Source organism: Tetrao urogallus, assembly GCF_951394365.1.
Source record: "Tetrao urogallus genome assembly, chromosome: 11".
NCBI lineage: Eukaryota > Metazoa > Chordata > Aves > Galliformes > Phasianidae > Tetrao > Tetrao urogallus.
The window spans coordinates 6,313,288-6,338,347 of NC_136824.1; the positions used below are offsets into that span (position 1 = coordinate 6,313,288).

At 43.2% G+C, this 25,060-nt stretch overlaps 1 protein-coding gene across 1 annotated transcript in view; it reads left to right on the top strand.

Moving 5' to 3' along the window:
- Window positions 1-4,891: 4,891 nt before the first annotated feature.
- AKAP13 (A-kinase anchoring protein 13) overlaps window positions 4,892-25,060 on the top strand; it is a gene marked incomplete at both ends in the record, with an annotated part of 140,776 nt that continues 120,607 nt past the window's right edge. Inside the window, 2 exons of the mRNA XM_079540951.1 lie at window positions 4,892-4,924; window positions 21,068-21,215. Coding sequence (XP_079397077.1) covers window positions 4,892-4,924; window positions 21,068-21,215 — 181 coding nt within the window. The remainder of the gene's footprint in view (window positions 4,925-21,067; window positions 21,216-25,060) is intronic.

Here is a 25,060-nt window from a genome sequence, read left to right on the forward strand (position 1 = left end):
GATGCATTTTAGTGGGTGCAGACTGCATTTTGGGTGCTGTGACCACCTGGTCTGTTGCAGACTTAGCAGAACCAGGCAGGTCCTCACACTCCTATTTCCACCCATGGTGACTGCTTGCTCATAAAGCAGTGTTGCTGGCTGCCATGGCAGTACCCAAAGCACAGCCTCGGTCTGTGCAAAGGTTGCAGGGCTGCTTCCCCCAGCATCGGGGAGCGTGGTGCTGGAATTCCTTTTGCTCACTTGGAAAAGTTTGGCTCTGTGCATCGCAGCTTGGGAAGCTGCCTCGAGTCAGCGTTCAGAGCAGTCGCATTGCCTGCTCCAGCACTGTGACAAGTAGCATCTGGGGACAGAGCTGAGCCCTTCCAGTTGGCAGTAACTGCCACGGTCATTTTTGTTTTGATTCTGTAGGCAGATCCTAGGTTGAGCGCGTGCAACAATTGTTTCTGATAGAATACATCAGCATGTTTCAGTGCAGGCTGTGTGTGCCCTGCCTGCAGAAAGCGAGCTGCTCTTCCTGTGAGGTTTTCTCTTGAATTTATGTCTGGGTCTCCTAAGTATACTCTTCATTTTTTTCTGGCTTGACTTGATGATGGAGAAGGTGCAATGGATGTGATTCTTCTTTCTTAGCAACACGAACTGTAGCAGGTTGAAGGCCTTAAAACAAGGATGGAGGTGGGGTTGTTATTTGCCCTTTCTTGTTGGCTTGGCTCTCAAAGCAGTTCATTTACTGCTGCAGTCCAACTCCGTATCTCACAACAGGGCCAGGCTTTCTCTCTGCGCTTTGCATTGTCTGATAGGGGAGGTGTGGTGCTACCTGTCCAAAAAATAGGAACTGCTTTCTGGGGAGCAGAGCAGGCATCAACTCAAAAGATGAGTTCCTCTAATCTATGCAGTCCTCCTCTAACCTGTGAGTCCTCTTCTAATCAATACAGAAGAAAATGTTTTATAGCTTTCTATTTCTCAACACCAAATAGCCTTGCTTCCTCCCCCCTCCCCCCCTTTTTTTAATTTTACATTTAAAGCACTCCAAATTAAATCAGGATCCTTATGAATCTTGCTCTAATAATTACCATCACAGTCTTTTGTTTTCATTTTCTTTTCATTTTCCTAAGTTGTTTTTTTCGGAGGCTGCCTGCCTACCCACTGGCTGGAGAAGTTAACATCCAGAAACTGACTTTTAGTCCTCTGCTGATGCGAAACAGTCATTCATACTTATCTGTCACTCTGGTTTTTTCATATGTGTTTGCCAGAGCACTTCCTAACAAGATAAAATATCTTCAGAACTTGCTTGTCTCCTTGCAAATGAAGTTTGTTTGCTTTGAAAAATTGGACTGACATATATATTATGAAATATTAAATTGTTTCATTTAAGCCATTGATGTGAAGACTTCTAGGAAGATAAAAGGGGGAAAATCTTCCTCCAGGAAGTATTTCCAGATATTTTTCTTGTTTGTCAAGATCAAGCATCAAGGCAGTCACACTGTCACCTTACCTCACTGCTGCTGCAACGAACTTCTCTTGCAAACAGATAAAAATCCGACACCAGCCCAGCCATGTGTTTGAACTCCTGGGCATCCCCTTTTCTTTCATGAGCAGTGTCAGTATTTTCACCTCCTTAGGTATGAAGCCTTCTTTTGGCCCCTGCAACTTGTGACCGCAGTCTTTTCAACGATACTCAACTCTCCCACAGCATAACCTCATCTTGTGGGAGTTTGGAACCAGCCCATCCTTCCTTTCCTGACCTGCATGTGTTCTTTTCTATTTCTCTCTGCTCAGCTGCTGCCAGGCATCTGCCAGGAAGGGGAAGAAGCAATGCAATATGCATTTCTGTAGGGTGGCAGAGGTCACAGTATGCAAGGCCACATGATTACTTGAATAGCAAAGATCCAAATGCTCTGTTGATAGGATACCCTTCTACTGTTGCTGTTTTGTACACATCTTTGACACCATCAGTACAGTCAGACTTCTTATACTTGTTTCTACCAAAGATCTTGAAAGGAGAGTTCATAATATTGCTTGTTTTGTCTGCTTTGTTAAAGTGATCTGATTTAAAAACAAACAAACAAACAACAAAAAAATGTAATGGAGCCTGAGTGCAGGGTTTGCACAATGGAACCTACAAGAAAAATGATTTGATGGTATTGGGCATGATGTACAGTGTAACAGCTTCTTAATTTGGATAAATCTGACAGTAGGCATTGTGATGAAGTGCAGGAGCTGCAATTTCTGCTGCGTATGAAGGCGTGAGGAGCATTAGCAGCAGGTGTCAGGATGGCACCTTGCACAAAACTTGTGAAAGCAGGGGAGGGGGCTCATAGTGGCTCAGTGCTATGGCATGGCAGCCCAAACACCAAGCATGGTGTGACAGGGCCCCTCCATGGCTTAGCTGGAAGGGGGTAGGCTGAAGCTGTCAGTAAAAAAGGTGACTAAAGGTCTGGCTTCGTACCCGATCCCTTCTGTCGGCAGCTCTCCTGCTTCTCAAACCTGCACCAGGAGTGGGACAGTAAATCAGAATGAATCCTGCTGCTGTTTTAGCAGCGCGCTGGGGTCAGGCGGATGCTTCCTGCCTGGTTGGTGAGGCTTTGGGTTGGGCTTTTTTGAAAGTGTTGACTTGATGGCTGGGTGTAGCTAACAGGAACAGGATGGGGAGGTAGCAATGGCAGTCCTGTATCTGTAGGGCACGTTGGCCCCTGCCCCGTAGCTTTGTCCCAGCAAAGCAAACGGCTGTGGTGAAGATGAGGTGCAAGCTTTCTGAGAGCATGTTTGCTTTTTTGGCATCGTGGGTAACTGCAACTGTAACTTGATTGCAAATCACAGAAGTTATTTTGTGTGGTGACAGCGGTGACAATAACATACCTGTGAACCTTGATGTGGAAGAGGTAAAGCTGTTATTTAATGACGGGGAAAGGATGACTTCAAGTGTGTTAAGAATGACTTCCTTTCGTCGGAGCTGACTTCTGAGAAGCTAAAATAACTGACGAGAGTTTAGTAAAACTAATTATTTGGGAATGGGGAGGAACTCGAGGAGTAGAATTTTGTGTCTTGGGGAGATGCAGACCTGTCATGTTCTGTTCTCCTGAATGTTTCATATGACATTCTCTAACTTGTATCTTAGGCCAGTTGTAATATAGCCAGTGTGGAGGTATGGCTGAATTTCAGGGATAAAGAGTAATCCTGAAAGTTTTTATAAATGCAAAAATGTAGGCACGTTGACTTTGAAGGTATATCACACAGCATCTTTTATGAGCAAAAAGAGAAGTAGTTCATGTACTTGTCATGACTTGAAAAGAAATGGTGAGAAAGCAGTGCTTTGTCTTAACTCTCTTTAAACGTTCTCATCTGAGACACAACTGTTTTGCTTCTCTGCAGCAATATATTTTTTTAAGTCATATCCAAGTGCTACCAGATTGCTGGGCCAGACTGCGGGACTTCATTTTGCTTCAGGAGGGAATTGCTCTGTTGTAGTGAGACTTTGTGAAAATTCAAATGCGGGATGGGCTTAAAGGGAGTTTGTCCAACTCTGGTTTAATCTCTGTAAGGTACAATAACAGCTCTCAGCTGGGTTTTGCTTCAGTTCCCCTGTTCAAGATGTCTATGTTCAGAATAGCAGAGACGTTCAGGTAGGTCATGAGGGAGATTGGCAAGGCTTGCATGGTTTGCACTTCTGTTGGTTTTGGTTTTTTTAATTATCTTTTAGTCTTTTTTCCTTCCCCCCCCCCCCCCCCCCCCCGTTTTCTGCTTTTCTTTGTGAGAGCTCAGTAGGACTGGCGTGGCAGGAGCATATCATATGGAGGATTGCTTGCAGAGCTGCTTTTGGAGCTTACCAGCCCAAACGACAGCTTGTGTTCCTTGTCCCTTGTTTTCACCAGCAAGTAATTCTTTGTAAATCCAAAGAGGTAGGGAAAACTATCAAGTGTAACCATTTTGAGGCATCCTTGCTGTTGGAGGGGACTCTTGAGGCTGAAAATAACTATGAATTGAATAAATCTAGAAGTATTTTGGGGCGTTCATCTCTCTGTGGTGTGGGACCTTCTGCAGCGGGACGGTGTTGGGCCGAGCAGCTCAGCAGGTAGCACAGCCACTGAGAATAACCAGTGCAAAAGCACTTTGCAGTATGAGGAGAGCGTGTGAGGGAGCACTAAAAGCTGGAATCAGCTATGAGAACGTCAACTGTTTTTGGATTTCTGTCTCACTAAAGGCAAGCTGGGGGTTTTGGAAGGGAACAAAGAATGAAGAAGATCCTGTGTAGGTTGTTTCTTTGTAGAAAAGCAGAGTGATGCTTCGTCTCCTTCTGAAATGGGGTTAAAGTACTTGCTGTGCAGACTGCAGCGTTGCAGGCATGAGCAATGACAGAGATTGAGTTTTTAATTATTTTCTCAGGAGCTTGGATTGCTTTATACATGCATTAAACAGAATCTTACAGCTTTTGCTTGTGCTGTTTGCTGCTGCAGTGGAGAAATGGGAAAGCTTATGGAAGTGAGGGAAATATATGGACAGATGTGTAATGAAGGACTCATCATTGTCATAAGAAGCAAAGGTTGCTAAGAGGAGGGGTGGATTTAGGGGTGTGTGAATGGGAAGCCAGTTTCACTTTGGAATATCACAAGAGCCAACAGATGGGAAGCAAACGTTGATTTGCTCAGTAAATTGTTTTAGAATTGCCTTTGCCTAATAACTGCATAAATGAAAAAATAGCAGATCCTTGTTGACCTGGAAGAGGGAAAATACAGAAAATAGTTTTTTACATAACTTTCTATTAGAAGCAGTAATGTAAGAATGCTAGTACCACGTTGGAAATGTAACATCATGCAGCTTATGGAGAAGTACTTAACATTTTATGGAAAACAGTCCTAAATTTGTCTTTTCTTTTTTGTTTCAGTGTTCTGAGGTCATGAAACTTAATCCACAGCAAGCTCCATTATATGTGAGTAAAAAGTTTCAGCAGCTCTTTCCTTTCCTCCTATTCCTGTAAAATGCTTCTCACCACCAGTGATGGAGATTCTGCTCATTTCCTCCCTGCTCCCTAAAGACATTGCTTGTATTCACTCAGTTGTACTGCCAATACACAGTGATAACCCTCAGGTGAGTTTACTGAGTCCTTCTGACTTCCAAGGACTCGGTTTGAAGGAGGTTCTGTGGCACGTGGTAATGCTGGTGTCACGTAGCCGCGCAGTGCAGGAGCCCCCTGCTTTTTGGTTCCTCACTTGGTGTGTCGAGAGGCTGTAAGAAAGAATTACTGGAGTGGAGAATAGAGCATCCAATGCACAGCTCACTCTGATGATGTTTTTCTGCTCAGGGTTTTAAATGTGGCAGAGAGCGTCTGGAAGCAGTTGAGGCTGGGCTGACAGGCTCCTGCAGCAGGGCACGGACTGTGGCACCTCCTGCAAGCTCATAGCCTCCCTGGCTGTGTTAATAGGGAACAAGCTTCCTTTTGCTCTTGAATAGCAGCTTTGTTGCAGAATACGGGGACTGTCAAATTAGACCCAAATTTGTGGGCGTGGATGCATGTGTGTGACACTTGTGCCAAAGCTGCCAGCCAAGGCTGTAACCATTTACTTTCTGCATTGCTGTGCACACAGCAGGATGGGCTGCTAAGCTGTCCTGGGTTTGTGTGCTGCAAGAGTGGAAAGCTGGGAGGAAAAATTGCTTACTAATGTAGTTCTTTGCGGGAGGAATAGGAAACTCTCACATCAGGTAAATGAGCTGTAGCTTGGAAAGCATTGTTTGTGGTAAATAGTGAACTTACTGACCTTTTAATTTCGTGGAATTTTTCAAGTTTTGTGTTTGCTTCATTACCACCTGGAAGCTGTGTGCATTAGAATTCATTCTGTACTTACTGTGCTAAGTGTGGTGCTGCGAGGAAGATGAACACCATGTAGGATGATTTGACTTGAGCAAAACAGCCTTCCTGCAGTAGAATGCCATGTTGTGTTTTATTATGGAGCTCAGATCAGACTGAAGTCTGTTAAAACACAAACGTGCTGAACAGAGTGACTTTGAATAAACTTTTATTTAAACTTTGGGTTTGTTTTTTAAAAAAAAAGAACAGACTTATGTATAAACATGTTCTGCAGATGCTACAGTAAAAATGTATGAATGGTAGAAAGCAGGATAAAATTATTCTTATGTCTGTTGGGCAGGGTATGCCTTAACAAATCAGGAGGCTTTGTTTTCCCAGTCTTATCTTCTGACTCAGTTTACTTTCCCACCATTTTGTGTAGCTTTGCACTCAATACGTATTTCAGTGGCTGATTTAGAAGTCCTCTTCCCTACGTGACTGTGAGGAGGACTTGGCTGAGGTCAAACTTTGCCCAGTGGGAAACAATGATTGTACAGCACTCAGTATTGTTTTTTTTTCTTTCAGATGGGAATAAGTTCATGGCAACATTATTTCTGCATCAGGGACTCCTTTTTCTCTCTCCTTTATGATCCCATGACCAGGTGTCTGTGCAGATCAGATCCCTCTCAAAACAAACAAATCTTGGTGGCTTAAGGAAGAGGAGAAAACAAAAAGAAACTCATCAACCTTAAAAACTAGATATTTAATCTTCCTATTTCCTTTGAGTGTTGATGTTATGCAAATTTTAAAATTAGTTGCTGTGTTCCTGGAGGTGTGAATTGGTTCAGCTCATCTGAGAACTGTGTGAGGTGAGCAGAACATAAAGGAAAATACATTTTCCTGGTATTTTTCTTTTTTCAAGGGCTGGCCTGTTAGCAGGTGAATACCAAACCTTGTTCAGAGCAGTGATAACTGCTTTCCTTGCATGGGTTCCTCCTCCAGCTTGTTTTCAGGAAGCTGAGAACAGTGTCCAATGAATTTCTCCATAATTAATTATAGCTCTGTGAAATAGATGACTGGAAATGGCAGGCAATACAAACACATCAGGGAATCTCTCTTCATTTGCCTACTTTCAGGAATGTTGCTTCCCCCAGGTTTTACCCTTTTGTGCTTGGGGCCTTTGCAGTGCATCCTTCATACATTTTCTCTTTTAAATCAATAGGTTAGATTCAAAGTTATTTATTTAATTTGAATCTTTCATGAGTTTCATCCTGAAAGCTCCATGTAAAGTGCAGACTTTGGCTAATGCACAAAAATAATGCTAAAATGCCTTAGAAAAATCTGACTGCAGCAACTTTACTGATCTACTTTTGAATGGAGAAGCTAAAAAAAAAGATGATGTCTCGAGATCTATTCCTGGAAGTCTATCAGCTTGTAGCACGTTACTCCTTATCTGATGATCAACAGATTGCCTGGACTTGTAACTTCATAATTACCAAAGACATACTGGGAACCTGAGGTGTTGAATCTACTGGAGACCAAAATTTTGCGGGTGATAGAAAACGCAGAACTTCCACATATGCTCTAATAGAGGGATGAGCTCGGTGCTGCTCCTGGTTTGTCAGCAGCATGGTCACAAGGCAGAGGAGCTGGTGCCAAGAGAGATAGGACTGCTATGCATTCCTTGATATAGCACAGTGCAAGTTCGGCGCAGCGTGAGACACTTAACGCCAGGCCAGCAGCTACCCGAGCTGCATGGCTGTCAGCACTCAGTTGTGTTTAAATACGGTGGCGCCTTTGGCCCAGGGTTGTGTGAATTGGAAAGAAAGATATCCAAACCTTACCTCCTTTCTAAAGCTGCTTACTGGGGGACGAACCTTAGCTCTGCCTTGCTGCCAGCAGCTGGGTTTTGAAGAGCCAGGGCAGCAGAGCTGGGAAGTCCTTACTAAGGTCTGCTGTGTTCGTGCAGCTGTGATGAAGGATTCACGTCTCTTTGCAAAGTAGTGGTCCTAGACCTTGTCATACAAACTTGGCTTCAATGCAGCGATAGTTTCTAGAGCTGTAATCTGCATCGCACGTAGGGCTGTAGCAAGGACCGGGATTAATTCATCTCCTGGCTTTTTCACTGGCATGGCTCAAGGTTATGAAAAGGAGCTGCTGCTTGGCTGGGATCTCTGGTTTTTGTTGCTGGTGTTCTTCTGTTCTTGTTGTTTTTTGATTTGTGTTTTTTTGGGGGGTGTTTTTTTCCCTAATATGTTATTTGTATTGGTCAGACTTTATATGGAGGCTTTGGCGTGCTTGTGGATATTCTGTGGAAGAGTTGCTCTGTGAACGTTTTTAACATATGTGGGTTTCTTCAACTGTACTTTACTGCAGGATTTGCTAATAAGTCCATGTGGCTGAGCAGTCCTGGGACACTATTGGGGAACATCTCTATTGGTGCTCAGGTATCACGTTAAATCTGAAAGTGGCCTCACCTGTATCCCTCTTGTACTTCAGAGCTGTCCCACTGGTATGGGAGCTCTATCAAGCATGAGGGAGTGGATGTAGGACAATGTTTCAAATCTTGCTCCTGCTCTTTCTGGGCCTTTGTGCATCCAAAAACCCAAATGAAAGACTGAGATGCTCCATGTGCTGCCAGGGCTCAGGGTGGGGTGGGGAAGTTGCAGAACTCTGGCATTCATGGGATGCAGGAAGTCAGGAGCTTCAGTTTTGTTTGCTTTCAGTGGATACCTGACATGACCTCTTTCATCTTCACCCTTTTGAATAAGCTGAATATCTCCACCAACATAAGTCAGAATTTCAACTAGAGCATTGTAGGGTACTGCCTAGCTCTTGCTGGGGTGTTATTGGAATATTTAATTCGTCAGGAGTATGTGGATAGGAAAAAAAGGATCAGCATTGCTCTAAGTAACAGAGGCTTACTTTTAAGTGTTTTTATTTTATTGCAATAAATTAGTGAAGTTCTCTGTTTATAAATTAAGTAGCTGAGATCAATCACTTCACTGAAATGTGACTGAGGCTAAAATCGTAGTGAGAGAAAGGAAATAGGAAAGAGCTTGGTGGAAGCAAAGTGGTGATCTTTGTATAAATGCTGTCATTAATTGGGAGTCCAGTGGGGTATCCAGCAGGAGATTTAAGTACAAATGCATCAAGGATCACAGGCCGTGTCTCGCTTTCTAACCAAACTGGTAAATACAGAGTACACACAGGTAAATGACTGCGATCAAATCAGTTGCATAATGTCCCAGTAATCTTAATTCAGAAGAGCCTTCGTGGCTTCTGATCTCAGCCTTGCTGGCTGCTAACTCTAGGGTTACTGTAATGTTATTGACTTCTTCTTTTAAATCCATTCACGTTTTCTGCCACTCTGAAGTCCATGTTGTTTTCTAGAAGTAAAACCTGAGAGCGGTACCAGGTATGAAAGTGTCAGACCAGACTGAGGTGATGTGCAGGGATGAGGTGTGAAGCAGTGTCATCTTCTGCCATCTTCTCTCTGTTAGTACCAAGACTTTTACTACCAAGACTACAACTTTAGATCCACCTTTAAGACGGGTGTGTGGTTTTTTTTGCAATGATAATGATCAGTGGGTGTGAAATGGAAAAGATTAGCAGCTGGGGAAGGATGATGCATCACTGCCTTTTTTTTTTTTTCCTTTTTGATTAAAAGGAATGAACTTGTTCTAAATCACAGCACTCCTTCTATGCACAGTTTGTCTAAGGTGTGCCTACGTTATTTGGGATGACAAAGCTAAATGTGTCATACCTAGTGAATGTATGGGAGGGCAAGCACTTAATTGATAAAGGCGCTCCCGTTGACTTTGGTCTTTAATCAGTCTGTGGACTGAGTCTCTTGTATAAATTGCCACTTAGGAGCTGTGTAACCCTCAGAATTTCTCTGAGAGAGTTTTGATAGAGACGAGAGCTCTCAATTCCATGCCAAAATGCCGTGCAACTTAATGAAGTATGAACTTCAAAAGCTTCAGCAAGAATGCACTGACCCTCTCTTAATATAACCTGAGCTTTGGGTACAGTAGATCTGTTAATGAATGAACTACTGTAAGTCTTCCAGTGTGTTTTGTTTTAATGTAGGTGGGAAGAAAAAGGTGGTGTTAATAATAGGAATATATTTCTTTCACTTGCATATCTCACACAGATTGAGACAATTGGAGTGCACCTCGTACGCATATTCCTGAGGAAAAACAAGTGTGGTAACCTCTGATGTTTAAGAGGAACCCTCTTTGGAGTAAATAATAAGGGATTACATGAGAAAAGAAGCACAACACAGAGAGCTTGAGGCTTTAGCAGCAGTGTCTGTTGGGTTGTGATTATGTCTGAGACGGTCCCGAGTATGGCTTGTGCAGTATTATCTGCTAAGTAATCAGTGGTCTTTGGATATCTCTACCAAAGACACAAAAGGAAGGAATGAAGTACTTTCATAGTCCTAACGCAGTAAACTGTTGCCATGAGATCACCAGCTGTGGTCTACTTTCCTACTAAAGCTGAATTTGCTTACTTAGTGTCCATCAACAGTGACAAAAGCCTCTGGGATATTAACATCTGAAATCAGTCCAGCAGAAAAAGTGGAATATGCCTCACTTGTTTTTGATGTGGGAATTTCTCATGAAAATTACTAAGCAGAGTCTTGTCTTACTTTCTCCTGAGGTCCTTAGGCAAGAAGAGAATCGGCCTTGATGTTCAGCTCAGTTCTGCAGTGAGAGGATCTGATAAGCCTCTTGTCTTTTATTTGTTGAGTGCTTGATTTCTTCTTAATGACAAAGTAGTTTTCTGCCTCACCTTCAAAGTGTCTTTGATTTATGAATGGAAGGCCTCTGAGCGCCCTTTACAAATAAAATATTTGCTTGTGTTCCTTGTGGAAGAACCTACTTCTTGTTTGGTTTTAAGAACTTTAGCTGGGGCGCCAGTTCAAACTTTGTTTTGAGAGCAGTACTTTGTGACTTTCCTGGTTCTTTTTCATTTTGCAGACTAAATGATATCCTTCCCAGTCTGTGCTTATCCTCATGTTTTGTTTGTTTTTGAGTTTTTGTTATATAGGTCCTTGATTTGAATTCTTTTCAAATTCTGGTGTATGTCATGGAACAAACGTCACCTCTTCTGCTGAAATGGGCACCCAGCAGTGCTTGGGGCACCTGAGTGCTGGTGGTCTGGCTCGGATGGATTATCACAAAGCTGTTTGCTTGGCTTGCTCCTCTTAGATGAAGCATTCTCTGGCTTATGGGATCTACTCAGTGTAGGATTTCTTGTAAAGCGGTCATCTTATGCATGTACTTAAGAAAGCTTTGGCTGGACAAGCCAGAAGAGCCATCAGCACTGCCTTCCTTTCTTCCACATGCACCGTGGATTAATTTGCAGCTCAGAGGTCTCTTCTCAGCACTTCGTTCCTATTAGCCAAGCTAAAAATGATGGTGATTTGGGCTCCGAGTCCTCCTGCTGTAATTCTCTATTTGATCTTTGCTTCTGTGATCTTTTTTGGTGTGTATGAATGTGCTGGCGAATAACAAGTGGACCAACTTAACATCTGGAGCATTTGCTGTCTGAGGTTCTGCCCTTAAGTCAGCGTTACTTTGCACCATTACATGCAATCTTCAAATAATAAGATTTCCAGAAGAAAGATGCCAGGCCTGGCACGGAGCAAGGGTGGGAAAGCAGATGAGATGATGATCTCTGGCAGTTATCAGATTGGTTCAACCTGTTCCCAAAAACTGAGCCCCACTGCAAACAGGCAGAAGCAGTCCTTATACTGTCACACTGAGTTTGAATTAGCAAACAAAACAAAAACCCTGGGTGAATTTATACCTCTGAGGGTCTAAATTTAGGTTTTTTTGGGTCTTGCACTAGCTGATGAGCTGGTTGGTATCTGGAATGAAGTTGAGATTGCATCCCAACCCCTGCGGTGCTTCCTGTCCTGATTGATGGAGTGCAGGACTTGGTGTTTAAGAGGATGGAAATGCTCTTCCTCTGTGGATTGTATTATATAGAGAATTTATGAATTTACATTACCTTTAGGACAACCAAACAAATATCCCAGCATCAAAATCCTGACACTTGTTTTGAGAACTGTTAGGCTGAAACCAGTTCTGACAGCACAGCTATTGTCAGGGTGATTTTAAGGCCTTGAATTGACAAAGGCATGATGCTTTCAAACAAGCTCTCAAATCTGCAAAAAGCCTGTTGGCTCCTGTCCTTCAGAAGGCTGTGCTGCATGCAGTGTGCTTGCAAACACTCATCCCCTGCAATCCCACATTGTTCCTAAGTGGAAAATAAACTGAACTGTGATTAATGGCTGTGTGCTGAGATCAATGCAGTGTACTGCCATCAAGTGGCAGCTCTGTTGCGGCACGTTTGCAGAACAGCTGCCTGTAGAGCTTGCTTGCGTTTGTATCTTTGTTTCAAAGGGGTTCTTTTCAGTGTTGTGAAAGTGTCATCTGCGCATTGGTTGTGGATAGTGGCTGTAACTGGTTTTGTTCCCCTCCCAAACAAAGGGATGCTACTTTAAAAAGTGCCTCTATCAACAGCGTAGCTCCAAGAGCTGCCTGCAAAATGTTTACAGAGTGAAGCAGATGCTTTGCAGCTAGCAGGAAAATCAGCAGTCTGGTGTGCTCTGTGGGCTGTCTCTCTTCGAGGTGCTTGCAGCACTGTAGAGGATGCTGAAGCATAAGGAAAATGCTGTCCTCGTGCCTTTGAATGTTTGTGTTCAAATTGGATTATTAATACTTTTTTCCTATGAGACACATCAAGACTATTTGTGAAAATACTGCGGTGACAGGAGATTGTTTCAAATGATGTGTCATCACATGTGCTTTATCTCCCAGGATCACACGTACTTTATCTTCCAGGAATTGTGACTCTGTTCAGCTCTTTGATGCCAGGAGAATCGTTGGATTTCTTTCTTAGTCACCAAGCACGCTCAGGCTGTCTGCTATTTCTTCCAGACTCTGTGATTTTTTGTTGTTATTGCTATGTGAGTAGTTAGCAGGGAGCACTATCAGCCCAAGCAGCTGGTAATAAATCGTGTGCTTTGTTTTGCAGTGTAGTAAGGAATAAAATAGAATAGACTTCAGAAAGAGGACAGAACAAGACATTCCTATCAATTTGGATGTGTTTTTATAGGAAATGGGTGCAGTAGTTTCCAGAGGTTGGTTCTGAGAAAAACTCTTAATAGTAAGATCAGCCCTTGGTGGGGAATATCAGTGATACCAGAGTGGACATCTTGCTCTGCAGAAGGTTCCCTGTTCTTTGTCTTGTCTTCATGTGATGGCATTGTGTGGAGACTTGCTTACAGGAGAGGTCAGTCCCCCAGTGTTAGTGCATGTGCTCCTCTATGCATGCCTCTTCCCAACACCAGAGCTGTCTGGGGCTTGCTGCAGGCAGGCTGCTCACACAGATGGTGCAGGCCACAGCAACAAGCACACAGTGTTTGCAATGAATGACCTGGCCAATGCTAACCCACTCAAATAAATGAAAATAAATCAATGTTTTCTCTACAACACTGCCAATTTCAACCACACAATATAATTATGTTCCCAGCTACGCTACTCTTCCCAGTACAGATTTTATTCTCTAGTATATAACACAAGCATTTCAGTGACGCTTTTCTTATCCTTCCTGTATTTCTACTTAACCTTTTTCTTTTCTTTTTTGTTAATTTTATAATTTCAGAAATGCTCATGGCTGTTTAGTTGTCTGAGCAGCACAGCTTCCTGCAGCTGCTGAACAAGAGCTGGGAATGGAAGTGCTCCAGAGCTTGTGGAGCTCTGTGCTAAAGCAGTAATGCACCCAGACTGACTACTAACAGCCAGTTCTAGTAACTTCCCTGGCTCTGTGCACCTAAATAATGTGTCATAAAGATGCACCCATGAAGATAAATTATGTTGCCTTCAGCACTAACGAGATCCTCTTACTTTGATGGATTTTCTGTTGGCAGTCTGTAGAGATCTCCTTCAAGCTGCCTGTATTAATGTGTGTGTAATACCTATAATCGCCTCTTGACACTCAATAAAGATTCATCACAGAGCTGATTGATTTAGAGATGCAGACGTGCTCTGTCAAAGGACGTGGGTTGCTAATAATGGGCTTCTTTAAGTGTGTCCAATTCTGTTGGTGTTTGTGTTGCTCGCACTGGCTCAGAGTAGGAAACCCTCTCCTTGCTGTCCCTGAGCCATTTATCTCTTTGCAAACAAACCCTGCTGCAGGATTAGGCACCTGAACTGGTGTGGGATGTTGTGTGGCTGTGAGGCTGCCTTAATAAATCAGTGCTAATGGTGCTGGCTCTGCAGACAGGCAAGGTTTGTGCTGCGTTTTCAGCACGGGTTGCACTCGGGATAGATCCGCGTGAGCCAGCTTGCACCTGGAAGCAGCAATTCCAATAACATCTGTATTTACTGGTAGTTCTCAGCTCCCTCTATCCACTTAGCACTGCATAGCAGACTATTTCTTGGAGCTGTATTTATCACAGGTGTCCCTGTTTTCCTACTTATTCCTCTTACCCAAGGAGTCTTAATTAAATAGCCTTTTGACTCCGTATCCATTCTTTGTCCTGCATCAATCCATCAGCGTGTTAATCTGAACTTATTTTGGGGCAAAATATTGTATAAGAAAGTATTCTTCAAAGTACTGTTCTTCTTTCTCACCTTTGTGAGGAGAAAGCGTTGGGGAGAAGGAAGTTATTTTGCATATGCCTGTCAGTGCTTCGGTCATGACTTTGTGGCTAATGCTGAAAGAGGAGCTGGGCTGGTTCTGTGTGGTGTTAATGAAATGTGGGAAGTGTCACCTGGAGTTCCTGTGTGGGCTGGCAGAAAAACCTGTACCATCATTGTGCTCTTTTGGTGGCCTGTGGGCAAGAAGTTGTGGGCTACCATTGTATTTTCCTAAGGGCAAGAGACCGCATGGCAAAATCTGTCTTTCCCATCAAAGAGGGGCTCAGCCTCCACTGTAGTAACCTGAAACTTTTATCTGGCAAGCCAAATAGTGCTGCTGTTAATTCAAGAGCAAAGTAAAGTTAGGTAGGTTTGCAGGTTATGATTTTTTAATTTTTAGTTTTAAACCACTGGAGTTGTTCTTTGTGTCTTCCTTTGTGATCCGTTTCCTTGAAAAATAATAATAAAATCTGTCTCGTGCGCTTTTAAGATCAAGGAGTGTGGAGTTGTTCACTGTGAAAAAGGACCCAACCCTCCCCTAAGCTTGGCTGTTTGCCATTCTGTTTATTTCTGAAGTCTTTCCCTGGAGGTCTTATCTGCAGGAGGTTGCAACACCCCGGCAGAACGACATCCATCTTCCCTTGCACTGCTGACCCAGGTCGCTGCTGTTATCGAGGGGGATATCTCCACGTGAGGAGGGTTTGCTGGAGCTGCTCATGTTGGGGCAGTTTGCACAGCACTACCTTTGTTTCTGAAGGCTCAAGGGGCTCTGCAGAATGGTCTGTGCTGGACACGGATTTTCTCTCGAGTGCTCTCCTGACTTGGTGAGGATTGCTAAAATTGAGGGTGTCTGTAAGGACTGCTGTTATCTCATTGTAGCACACCTTTGACCTCTTCTATTCCTTTATATATACAAGAAAACGTATATATTTCTCAATATATACATTGAGGAGTGTATAGAGCTCAGAGGTTGTGGGATAAATGGCCCCATCTGCAGAAGGGCTTGGGTGCATCAGGAACTGAAGTATCAGCCCTAATCTTGTTCCCAAGAGGGAAGATGCCCTCAGAACAAAGCAAGATGCACTCATCACCACACAAAGATGATGCAGCTGGATGTTTCAAAGGTAGAATTTGCCCCAGATTCCACTTATCTGTAATGAGGTGGGGGAGTTCAGCATGTGTTTGCACCAAGCCAAGGCAGCTCAGCTGGGAGGGATGCTCCAAGTCACTCAGCCGATATGGGGCACTTTGGGGTTGAAGTTTGCCAGGAGTAGAAGTTTGTTGTGACTTAGTTTACTGGCAGAGATAAGTGGTAATGGATTATAGAGCATCCATATAGTTGTGTTTTGTTGTTTTTTTTTTTCTTGTGAGATGATTTCTCCTGTGTTTTTGAAAGTTATTGCGACATTGCCTTTTCTGTCCTCCAGCTGATTTCAGAGCATTCTACAATTTCAGCTGAGGTGGAAGCATCTCACCTTTCCTTTCGACTTTGTCAGACTTATTTGTTCTCAGTCCTGAACAGTTTCCAAAGAATACATGATGTAATTGAAAAGTCAGCATTTCTTGTAAGAGCTGTTTGAATGAAGAGCACTTGGTGAGTTTGAGCCATTATTCCCATTTCATTGATAGGGAACTCGGAGCACAGGGGTGTGAAGGGACTTGTCCCCTACAATTGCAGCCTGATCCCGTGTGTTGTGTTGAGCTGCAACTGGGATAAAAGTGAGTTCATCTCCACCTGTGAATTAAAAGATAGAAGTACCAGTGAGTCTAAATTCCTTGGACGAGAGGAAGAAGCATAGCTATGGTTTTGCATCTGTCAACTGAGCAGCTCAGCTAGGAGCTGTTTGGAGCTTTCCAAAGGGGAGGGAAAAAAGTTCTATTTCAAAAGCATGTTTCTCCTTTTTTTTTTTTGTCATAACTTAATGCAATAAGCAATGACCCAACAAAAACCTGATTCATGTTATGAACAGTGGAAACAAAACAAAACTTGCTGCATTGGCAGGTTACGCTTATTCATCTAATCCAGAACCTAATCCAGCCTCTAGAATGAAGCATCACCTTGCTGATTTCTACAACAGCTCTGGAGAAGGGAATGTATTGGAGAGAGGTTTCTTTCCTCGCATATGAATCTCTCAACTTTCTGTTCAGCTGCATAGGTTTTACCTGCAGGAGTGAAAAGCAGCCCGAGATGGCAGTGGTCATCAGCTGTAATTTGCTTTTTCTGTGTGGAACGAAAGTAGCTTTACTGGTTGGCAGTGTTTTCTCACTGAAAGCTAAATTAAAGCTGGAGTGCTTCAGCTTTGCTATCTAACACATGCTTTGCTTCCATAAGTATTTTTAGAATTTGTGTGGGGGAAGGTCAGAGTGGGTGGTTAATGGGTTAGATAATGTACTTCAAATTCCCAGTGTGATCCAGGAGGAAAAAAGCTATTTAGAAATCACTTGTTTCACATGCAAAAGTAGACTGTGCCGGTTTTTTTGGTAGGAACTTTAAAATCTGTTAACCCAACACAGAGATAGACTGCAAAGGGGAAATAGGGAAACGTGCCTGGAGAATGGGTGTCCCATGGGAGAACCTCTTCTTTCAGGCTGAGGGCTGTGTGCATGTGCTCACAAGGGCTGTCCCTCGTGGTGCTGCTGTTCAGGGCCCTCTGTGCCAGGTTCCCTCAAAACAGACAGATTTCTAGAGGCTGAAGTGGAGAAAAGAAAAAGAAAAGATTTTAAAAGGTGCTTGTTACAAGGTAGATATTACCGCCTACCTAATAGCACAGGTGATCTTGATTCTTCTCAGTTATGGATTATCTGCTCTGCCATCGCTTGCAAATGTTGCTGTATAGCCTCCTTTGAAGGGAAATCATCCACTTTTATAGATGTGGAACCCAAGTGGTGTCAGAAGAAATGATTACTCAGTTGCTCATGCTCTGTGCACACAGCCCACGCGCCTTTATGGCTGTGGACTTGAAAAACAAATGCCTGGCATGGTGTGTCTGTCCCTGTGCCGCAAACAGGTGCCTTGCCACATTCTGGTTTTGCTTCTAGGAGGTTCCACTTGTGCTGGGGCTTTTTTAGAGACAATTGCATTTCTACTGCCTTAAGGAAGCTGGCTGTTCAGAGACAAGCTGCACCAGCATCGCTTTGGGCTGGGTTGTGGTGGATCGAAGCCCAGGGCCAGGTCTGGTTTTCCCAATGCGTGCATCCCCTGAGGAGGCAGCTCGTGCTCCTCCTCCCTTCCGTTTGAGAAAGGGAGTGTATTTTGAGTGCAGAGCAGCATTCATGCTCTTTGCATCATGTTACAGCTATCCAAAAAGCTTTTTCAGAGACTTTCAGATCAAAATGAAGGCGAGGGTGACCTCTTTCATGAATGGACGAAAATGGAATGTTTTCATTTCCAATAGGCTTTGAGCCAAGTAAATATTAGTCAATCCAAACTAGTTTTGAAATTAAATTATTCTTATTTGTCGGAGCATTCCAGGGAATGGCTTTGATCTGTCTGTACTTTCACCAAAGGGATATTGGCAGACTGGCCATCCAGTTCTAGCCATTGAGGATGAAAGAAGGGTTATAATAACCACCTTGTGTGGCAGTGATACTGAACAGATGACTTTTTTGGATAATATTAAATGAATAAAGGTAAACACACTTCAATTAAAATGTTTTTGGAGGCTGAATGCAATAGAGCTGTTGGAAACTCTTCTGTGAGGATCGAAGGAATTTTGGCTGCGTTTGTAACTGATTTTCTTTAGCTCCACAAGTGTTTGAAAGAGGGAGGATTGTTCTGTGCACTGTCTCCTCTTCAAATAAATACGTTGTTTCAAAATGGCATTTGAAGATTAAATAAAAATTGGCAGTGGGTAGCAAAGTTGTTAATAACCGAGGAGAGAGATGTGTGTTGAAGGACGGCCTGCACTTTGTGTTTTGTTCCTGCTGGGATCTCTGGTCACGTACAGCAAGTTGTCCCGTGCATAGCACAGCCAAGAGCTCGTTCAGGAGACAGCTGAGAGTAAACTGAAGCACGCAGCGTTTAGGTGGCACCTTATCCATCTTGCTGCAGACGTTTGGAGACAGTGTACGATTTCAGTTTAGAAAAATTATAATATTTGGCTGACATAATTAGGATATTGGGCTTCTCTAATCAGGCTTGGACCAGGTCCTCCAGAAAGACCAGGAGAAGGGTGATGGAGAGCGTTCCTCCTGAAGCACGGTGTAGGCACAGCTGAAAAGCTGACCGATATCAGCTGAGGAGAATTTGTTTCCCCTAGGCTTAAATGTGCACTAAGGTAAACAGAGCTAAAATAAAACATACAAACTGCGGAATAACTGTGACTAGAAAGGATTGCTGGAGGTCACCAGGTCTATCCTTCCTGTCCCAAAGCAGGGCCACCCCTAAAACTGGGCCTGACTGCTTGGCAATTTCAGACTTCTATATGAATAGTTCTCACATCTTGTTAAGCCTCAGCTTGGGCAGATTTCAGGTTTCTTACCTGTGTTTACACACAGTCAGTTGTAGTCACCATTTTATTTTGCTTCTTTTTGTCTATTTTTTTTTTTTTAGATCAAGTGTTGTGCTGGCAAGTGCCTTGTTCACATGTATAGCCAGGTGTCTTCTCACGTGCGCTCTCTGCAGATTTGCTTTTCCTTTATGAGAGTTGGTTTGGCTGTACTTGAATTGTGAGTTAAAGAAAAGAACAATTCCCCTCAAGAGCTATGGCTTAAACAATTGGCCCCATTGATGAGTATCCTTAAACATCACCTCATTTTTAAGTCTGTTTAAGTACCTTGTGTGTTCATGCCTTAAGGGGGGAACAGTTGGAACAAAGATGGATAGATAAAAAAAGTCCAAGCGCAAAGGATTTGCAGGCTGAAACTTTTGTGTTTTTTTTTTTTTTTTTTTTTTTTTTTTTAATTGAGCATTCGCTCAGAACTGGATCCATTTGCTTGCAATGGGTTATTTTGTTTTCAGCTCAGCATGTGAACTTGTCATGCTTGAGTTTAATTTCTTTCTTTTTGCACCTGTTTTTGTTTTGACACTGAACATACAGAATCTATACTTTCGCTCCGTGCTTCCTTTATCCCCAGCTGGAAGCCTGGTGTGATGTTATCATGTAATACTTTCCTGAAATGTCCATTTGGAACTCTGCAGCCTGTGGAAATGCGATCTCCTTGCTGCTGCATTTATCTTTGCGAGTTCATGATTTTGTGCATTAAAAGACTGACCCATATCTTTTAAGGCTGAAGGCTGCACTGCGCTGAAAAACCTTGTTTCTGTCCAGAGCAGTCCATGCGGTCTGACCATGGCGAGAGCTACCAGCCAGGGCAGGGGAGAGAAGAATTAAAAGTTCACTGGATGTGGAGGAAGCTCTGCTGGGGCATGAAAAGAGTTGAAGTGTTGGTGAAAGATGGGGGAGACTGGAAATGGAGTGTGGGAAGCGACACTAACATGGTATGGGTGCTTGTGAAGACTTGGAAGTCTTAGATTTTTCTTCAAGAGATTAACTGAATGATTTTAAGGAGAAGGTTTGAAGTGAATGACATGTGTCTTCCATTGGCTATGCAAATCAGAATTACATAATCGGCACAAATAATAATAAAAACAATCTTTTCCAGATTTGCAGCCTTAAGCATATGCTCAGTGTTGTGGCAGAGGGCTGGCTAATGCAGCTGCTGTGTAAAACTGGGACAACCAACTGGTTTTGATCTTAGAGGGAACTGGGGCAGAAGGTCACTTCAGCCCGTCCCTGGTGTCTCAATGCTTTGTGTATTTCAGGCACATAAATGGTGGGCAGTCAGATCAAGTGAACGTGCTTCACTTATTGGTATGGTAACTGCAAGTCATCCCCCTTCCCTGCTTCCCCTTTTCCATGGAAAACTGAATTTGTTGGATATGTGGTCTGTACAGACCCTGTGGTCTGTAGGGGTGCATGAACTGCAGGTATATATACTGTATCCCGTACCAGTTTAGCAGTGATAAAGATATATGCCCTCTATCTACAAGGGTTTTGCTCTCAGGTGCTAAAATGAAGTCTCTGTGAAGTTGAGCAGGAATCAGCTATTTATCTCATAAACCTCAGTGGCTGTGAAGCATTTGTGTCTATTGATGGAAGAATGTATTCAATTGTGGAGTTGGTCACGCTGGAACTGTTATCAGCACAGTGGCTAGGGTGGCAGGGGAAAAGAATGAGGGAATTTAAACTAGTGAACACAGGTCATATTAGTTGCAACCCTGTTTTGTTTTCTTAGTTAAGTATATGCGATATGTACGTGCGTGAAGTTATCTGTATGTGCGTGCATGCCTATAAAAGACCCTGTGCGAGGTATGTGTTTATCAGACTTCGGTGCAATGGCAAGATTTCCCCATGTTAAGTTGCTATTCTGAATATACTCTGGGGGTTTCTATGTGTTTCTTCCCAGAGCTGAGCTCAACATATTTTCTAGCTGGTTGGCTGGCTATAATGCTTGATAGTCTGGCTAAGAGGCATGCTAAGGATGACTTGCATATCTGAAAATCAGGATGGGCCCCAAGTCATTTGAAAGGAGTGCATGAACAGAAAGCAGCAGCCTGAGAGTGCAGTTTTATTTAATGCAGTTCTTGGATATGTAAACTTAATGACTTTTTTTTTGTTCTTCTTTCCAGGGCGACTCTGTTATTACAGTGCAGCTGACTGAGGAAGATAAGGTTGAAGATGATGTAGTTTTCTACTTGATCTTCACTGGGTCAACTGTCCAGCACTGCACGAGCACTAGGAAGATTAATCCTGGGAGTCTGGAGACGATTTCTCCTGGTAAATAGTTGCTCTTCTTTGCATACCACTGTATCAGCCTATGAAATCTGCTTCTTTCAAGTGGATTTAAATGTAATTCTGTTTTGGTCAACTTTTTTCTCATTTGCACATTCATTGAGTATAGAATATATGGTTTGGATGACCACTTTAGCAGTTTAAAAATCTCTTGCTTGACTTTGCTAAAATGGTATGACTTTCAGTTTGTAAATATTTAATGTTAGATGAAATTCTATTGTGGAAAACATGAAGTTACATTAATACATAGTAAAAAGCTTTCAAATATGAGCGGGATACTGCAGAATACATTTGCAGTGTTAAAGATGCTAATGTCCAAATGGTGTATGGCCTGGTAAGTTCCAGTTCCTCTTAGGATCTGCTTAATTAGTGTGATGAGGTCCGTTGCTGTAGTCCTTGTGAAACACAGCCCTTCTCTCTGAAATCTTGTTGTGCAGTTCAGAACAAACACAGCGTTCTCTGAAACCCTTGCAGAAGGGAGGAAACGCGCAGTGCTCAGTGCCATCCCTCCAGCAGAGCTCAGACAGAGTGGCTTTTCGCATTTAAAGCACACCGCTCTCGTTTAGCCTTTGTGCAATTAAAACAAATCAGCACGGAGTTTTCTTTGGTGACTTCAGGCCCGTGGGAATGAGCACATTCTAGGATGTGGTCCCTACAATTAACCTTCCCTTCTGACTTCTTGCTGTGCAACACATTGGTACTAGTGTGAGAAAAACATCTGATGTTTCCTCTATATACACTACAGCTTATGGAACTGAGTGTATTGTTTTATTATTATTATTTGTCTGTCTAGTGATTTGTTGTAAGAGATGTGCGTGAAGTACGATTTGGACTAAGGACTTAGCTAATGAAATACACCATTCCCTCCTGGTGATTAGTGGCTGAGAGTTGGCCACCTCATTTGCTCATTTCCGCTCCTTTCTGTGCTGTTGGAGCTGTTTTCTACTCGGGATGAGAAGCCTTTTTACAGTGGCTGATTCCTGTGCAATCAATTAGCTCAGCGTCTGTTTTCTCACAGAAGGGGAGAGGCGGTGACTCGCAGCCCGCGTGTGCATGGGGCGCGCAGGGGCTGTGACAGCGTGGTGTGACCTCATCTCCCTCCTGGGACCCAGCGGCCAAATTGCCAAGAAAGGATCTGAAAGGATGCTGTGTTTGCCTTCAGGAACCAGAATACTTGATGGGATTTCCGGGCAGCAGTAATGCTTTCCTACAGCATTCGCCTGGGCATCCTCAGTGCCATGGCTTGGCTGGTGGCCATGGCTTGTCCCCAACTCCGTGGCTTTGCTTCCCCTGTCCTGCTGGCCCCAAGACTCACTGAGTCACTGGGGAGGGCTCCCTGGGCTGCTCTTGCTGCCATTAGTTGTAACAAGTGGGAAATCTGACTCTGCTTCTGATTCAGAGGGAAAGGAGGTAATTGCTTTCGATTGTTCCTTTATTTATAATGGGAATTTATATTTTTTGGTTTAGTTGCGTGATGATTTTGTTTCTTGGATATTCCATAAGGATGATTGTTGTCCCGTGATGCAGCTTAAATCAGACCAACATTGAACAGGGGCCTCAGGGAGAGGCAGGCCCACGTGTACTACAAGAATGGCTGAGAGTGAGGGTGACTTCTTAAATGCAGCCATTTGTGTAACAGCCCCTCCTGTGTTTGTACCTCGTTTTGGAGAAATTATCTGCGGGGGAAAAAAAGACTTCACTGAAGAAGATGCTGGGGAGAAGCAAAGTGAGAGGAGGAAATCATGCTATCCTGCTGACACAGACGTGCTCGTCCAGTGTTCCTGCAGCACTGAGTTTAATACAGGCATGACTTATTTCAGCCCAGCTCTTCCTCCTCCTCCTTCTCCTTCCTGATCCCTGCAGTCAATCTGTAATCGTGTGTTTACATCGTATATTCGACCAGTTGCCTGGGAGATGCTGTGGTGACTCACGGCTGGCGTTATTTGACCTCTGAGCAGGATTAGCCATGAACAGGAGGCGGTGTGTGGGAGACCAGCCCTGTTTGAACACCCCAGCCCAGGCAGGCAGCGAGTGCTGTGCCAGCAAGTTCTGCAGACAGCTTGCAGCCAGAACCTTGACCTTCTTTCATCTGGGAGCATCTTTCCTTTACCTTGGCACACTGTTGCACGTCCCTAGGAGTGCAGCAGCTGCTGGAGGCTCTGGTGGATGCAGGGAGGGCTGATTTGTTATAAATACTCCAAGCCCTCCACCTCCTCTGCTTCCCTTCGTAGCCCATGGCTCTTTCTTCATCCTCTTCTTGTGTCCTCATGGCTTCATGCAGTTCAAAGTCTTCATCTGTGTTTGCAGGGGGAGATGTAATTCTGTTAGAGCTAATTTTAAAACAAAAGGCTGGTTTGTTTTTTTTTCATTGTTAGTTGTTTTGGTGATGTGTAGGGGTGTAAGAAACAGAAAGGGAAATAATTTAATTACATTTGCTGCCAAAATTGAGTGTTTTTAGCAAAACTTTCAAATGAAATCACATTAAAAAAAAAAAAAAAAGGTCATTTCAGATGAGAAATTACAGAAAATGGAATGGAGATGTAAACTGTTTGGAATACCTTCTGGATTCCCATGTGTGAAAATTCTGTGTATCCTGGAACACTTTATCTAATTAAGCATACAACTGCAGTCAAATGACTGCTGTATTTTATATAGGTACCAGAACAGTCTGCCTCTTCCTTATCTCATCTTTATCATTAGCTTTGAACGGCACTGTTAGCTATATCTCTTCAATATTGAAGTAGAAGCTTTTTATTTCATAATAAAAGAAGGGGTAAAGGGGTATCTGATTGTAAATTTGTGGGAGCAGCTTTTTCTTAGAGAAGATTTTCAACTGCAACATTAGATTTTGCATTCTGTTTTGTCATGTACTCTCTATCAGTTGTAACTCCGCAGCTGCTGGTGTGTCCCTGGCACTGATGCTCACAGGATGGTGCTGTGGAACTTCCCACACTCAGTGTCTTGATAATTAATAAATTATACAAATTCCTTATACATTATACATTCCTTATAAAGGAAGGAGAATGGGCTTTCAGGTTCCCATGGCTTATGTCATGAATCTATGTAGTGGCTATGCCTTCTCTATACGGCATTCGTTAGAGCATAATGGAATGTTGGAATGTTGTATGTAGATTTGGTTGCCTTTAGGCAATTTTAACTTAGGTGTAAAGGTGTTTTTTTTTTCCTCCATGGTGGTGTAAAATACATTAGTTCCCTCTACAGATTCATCTCCCTAACATTTTAGATTAGAAACTTCTCTTCTGTGAGGAGCAGACATTTGAAGCTGTAAGCATATTTGATTTAAGGATGCAAGAGGATATGAATGAGAGGAAAAGAAAACAACAGCCAGTGTTGAAGTACTGCCACTTTGTCCACCATGCCAAACAGCATCTGGCTGCCAGTCCTGCTGTACCTTCTTTTATGCAACTTGGCTAGCCAGAAACTTCTCTTGCTGGAATCACAGCCTGGTGCCCCACGCCTACTCAGAGAATAGGGCTTACAGCCTGATCTGAATGTCAGCCAGTGTCTTGATCCTTGTCTGTGTAGATTTCAAGTGAAATGAGGAGGCCCTGGAGGAAAATACTGATGTCCATTATATTTTTAAGATAGAGAAAGATTCACAGCGGAGAATCTGTTGTTCCTGAATGAAGTAAGAGTAACCATTCTGTTGTCAGTGCAAATGATGGGTCCTGGATGACCTGTAGGGAAGGATCTGTTATTGTACAGGAGTGTAATCTTGCTTGCAGACTGACAGCTGCGTGTGCTATAGAGCTGGAAGTGAAAGCATCTTGAATTCTGGTAGCCAGGTGCATATGTACTAGGGAGTCTTT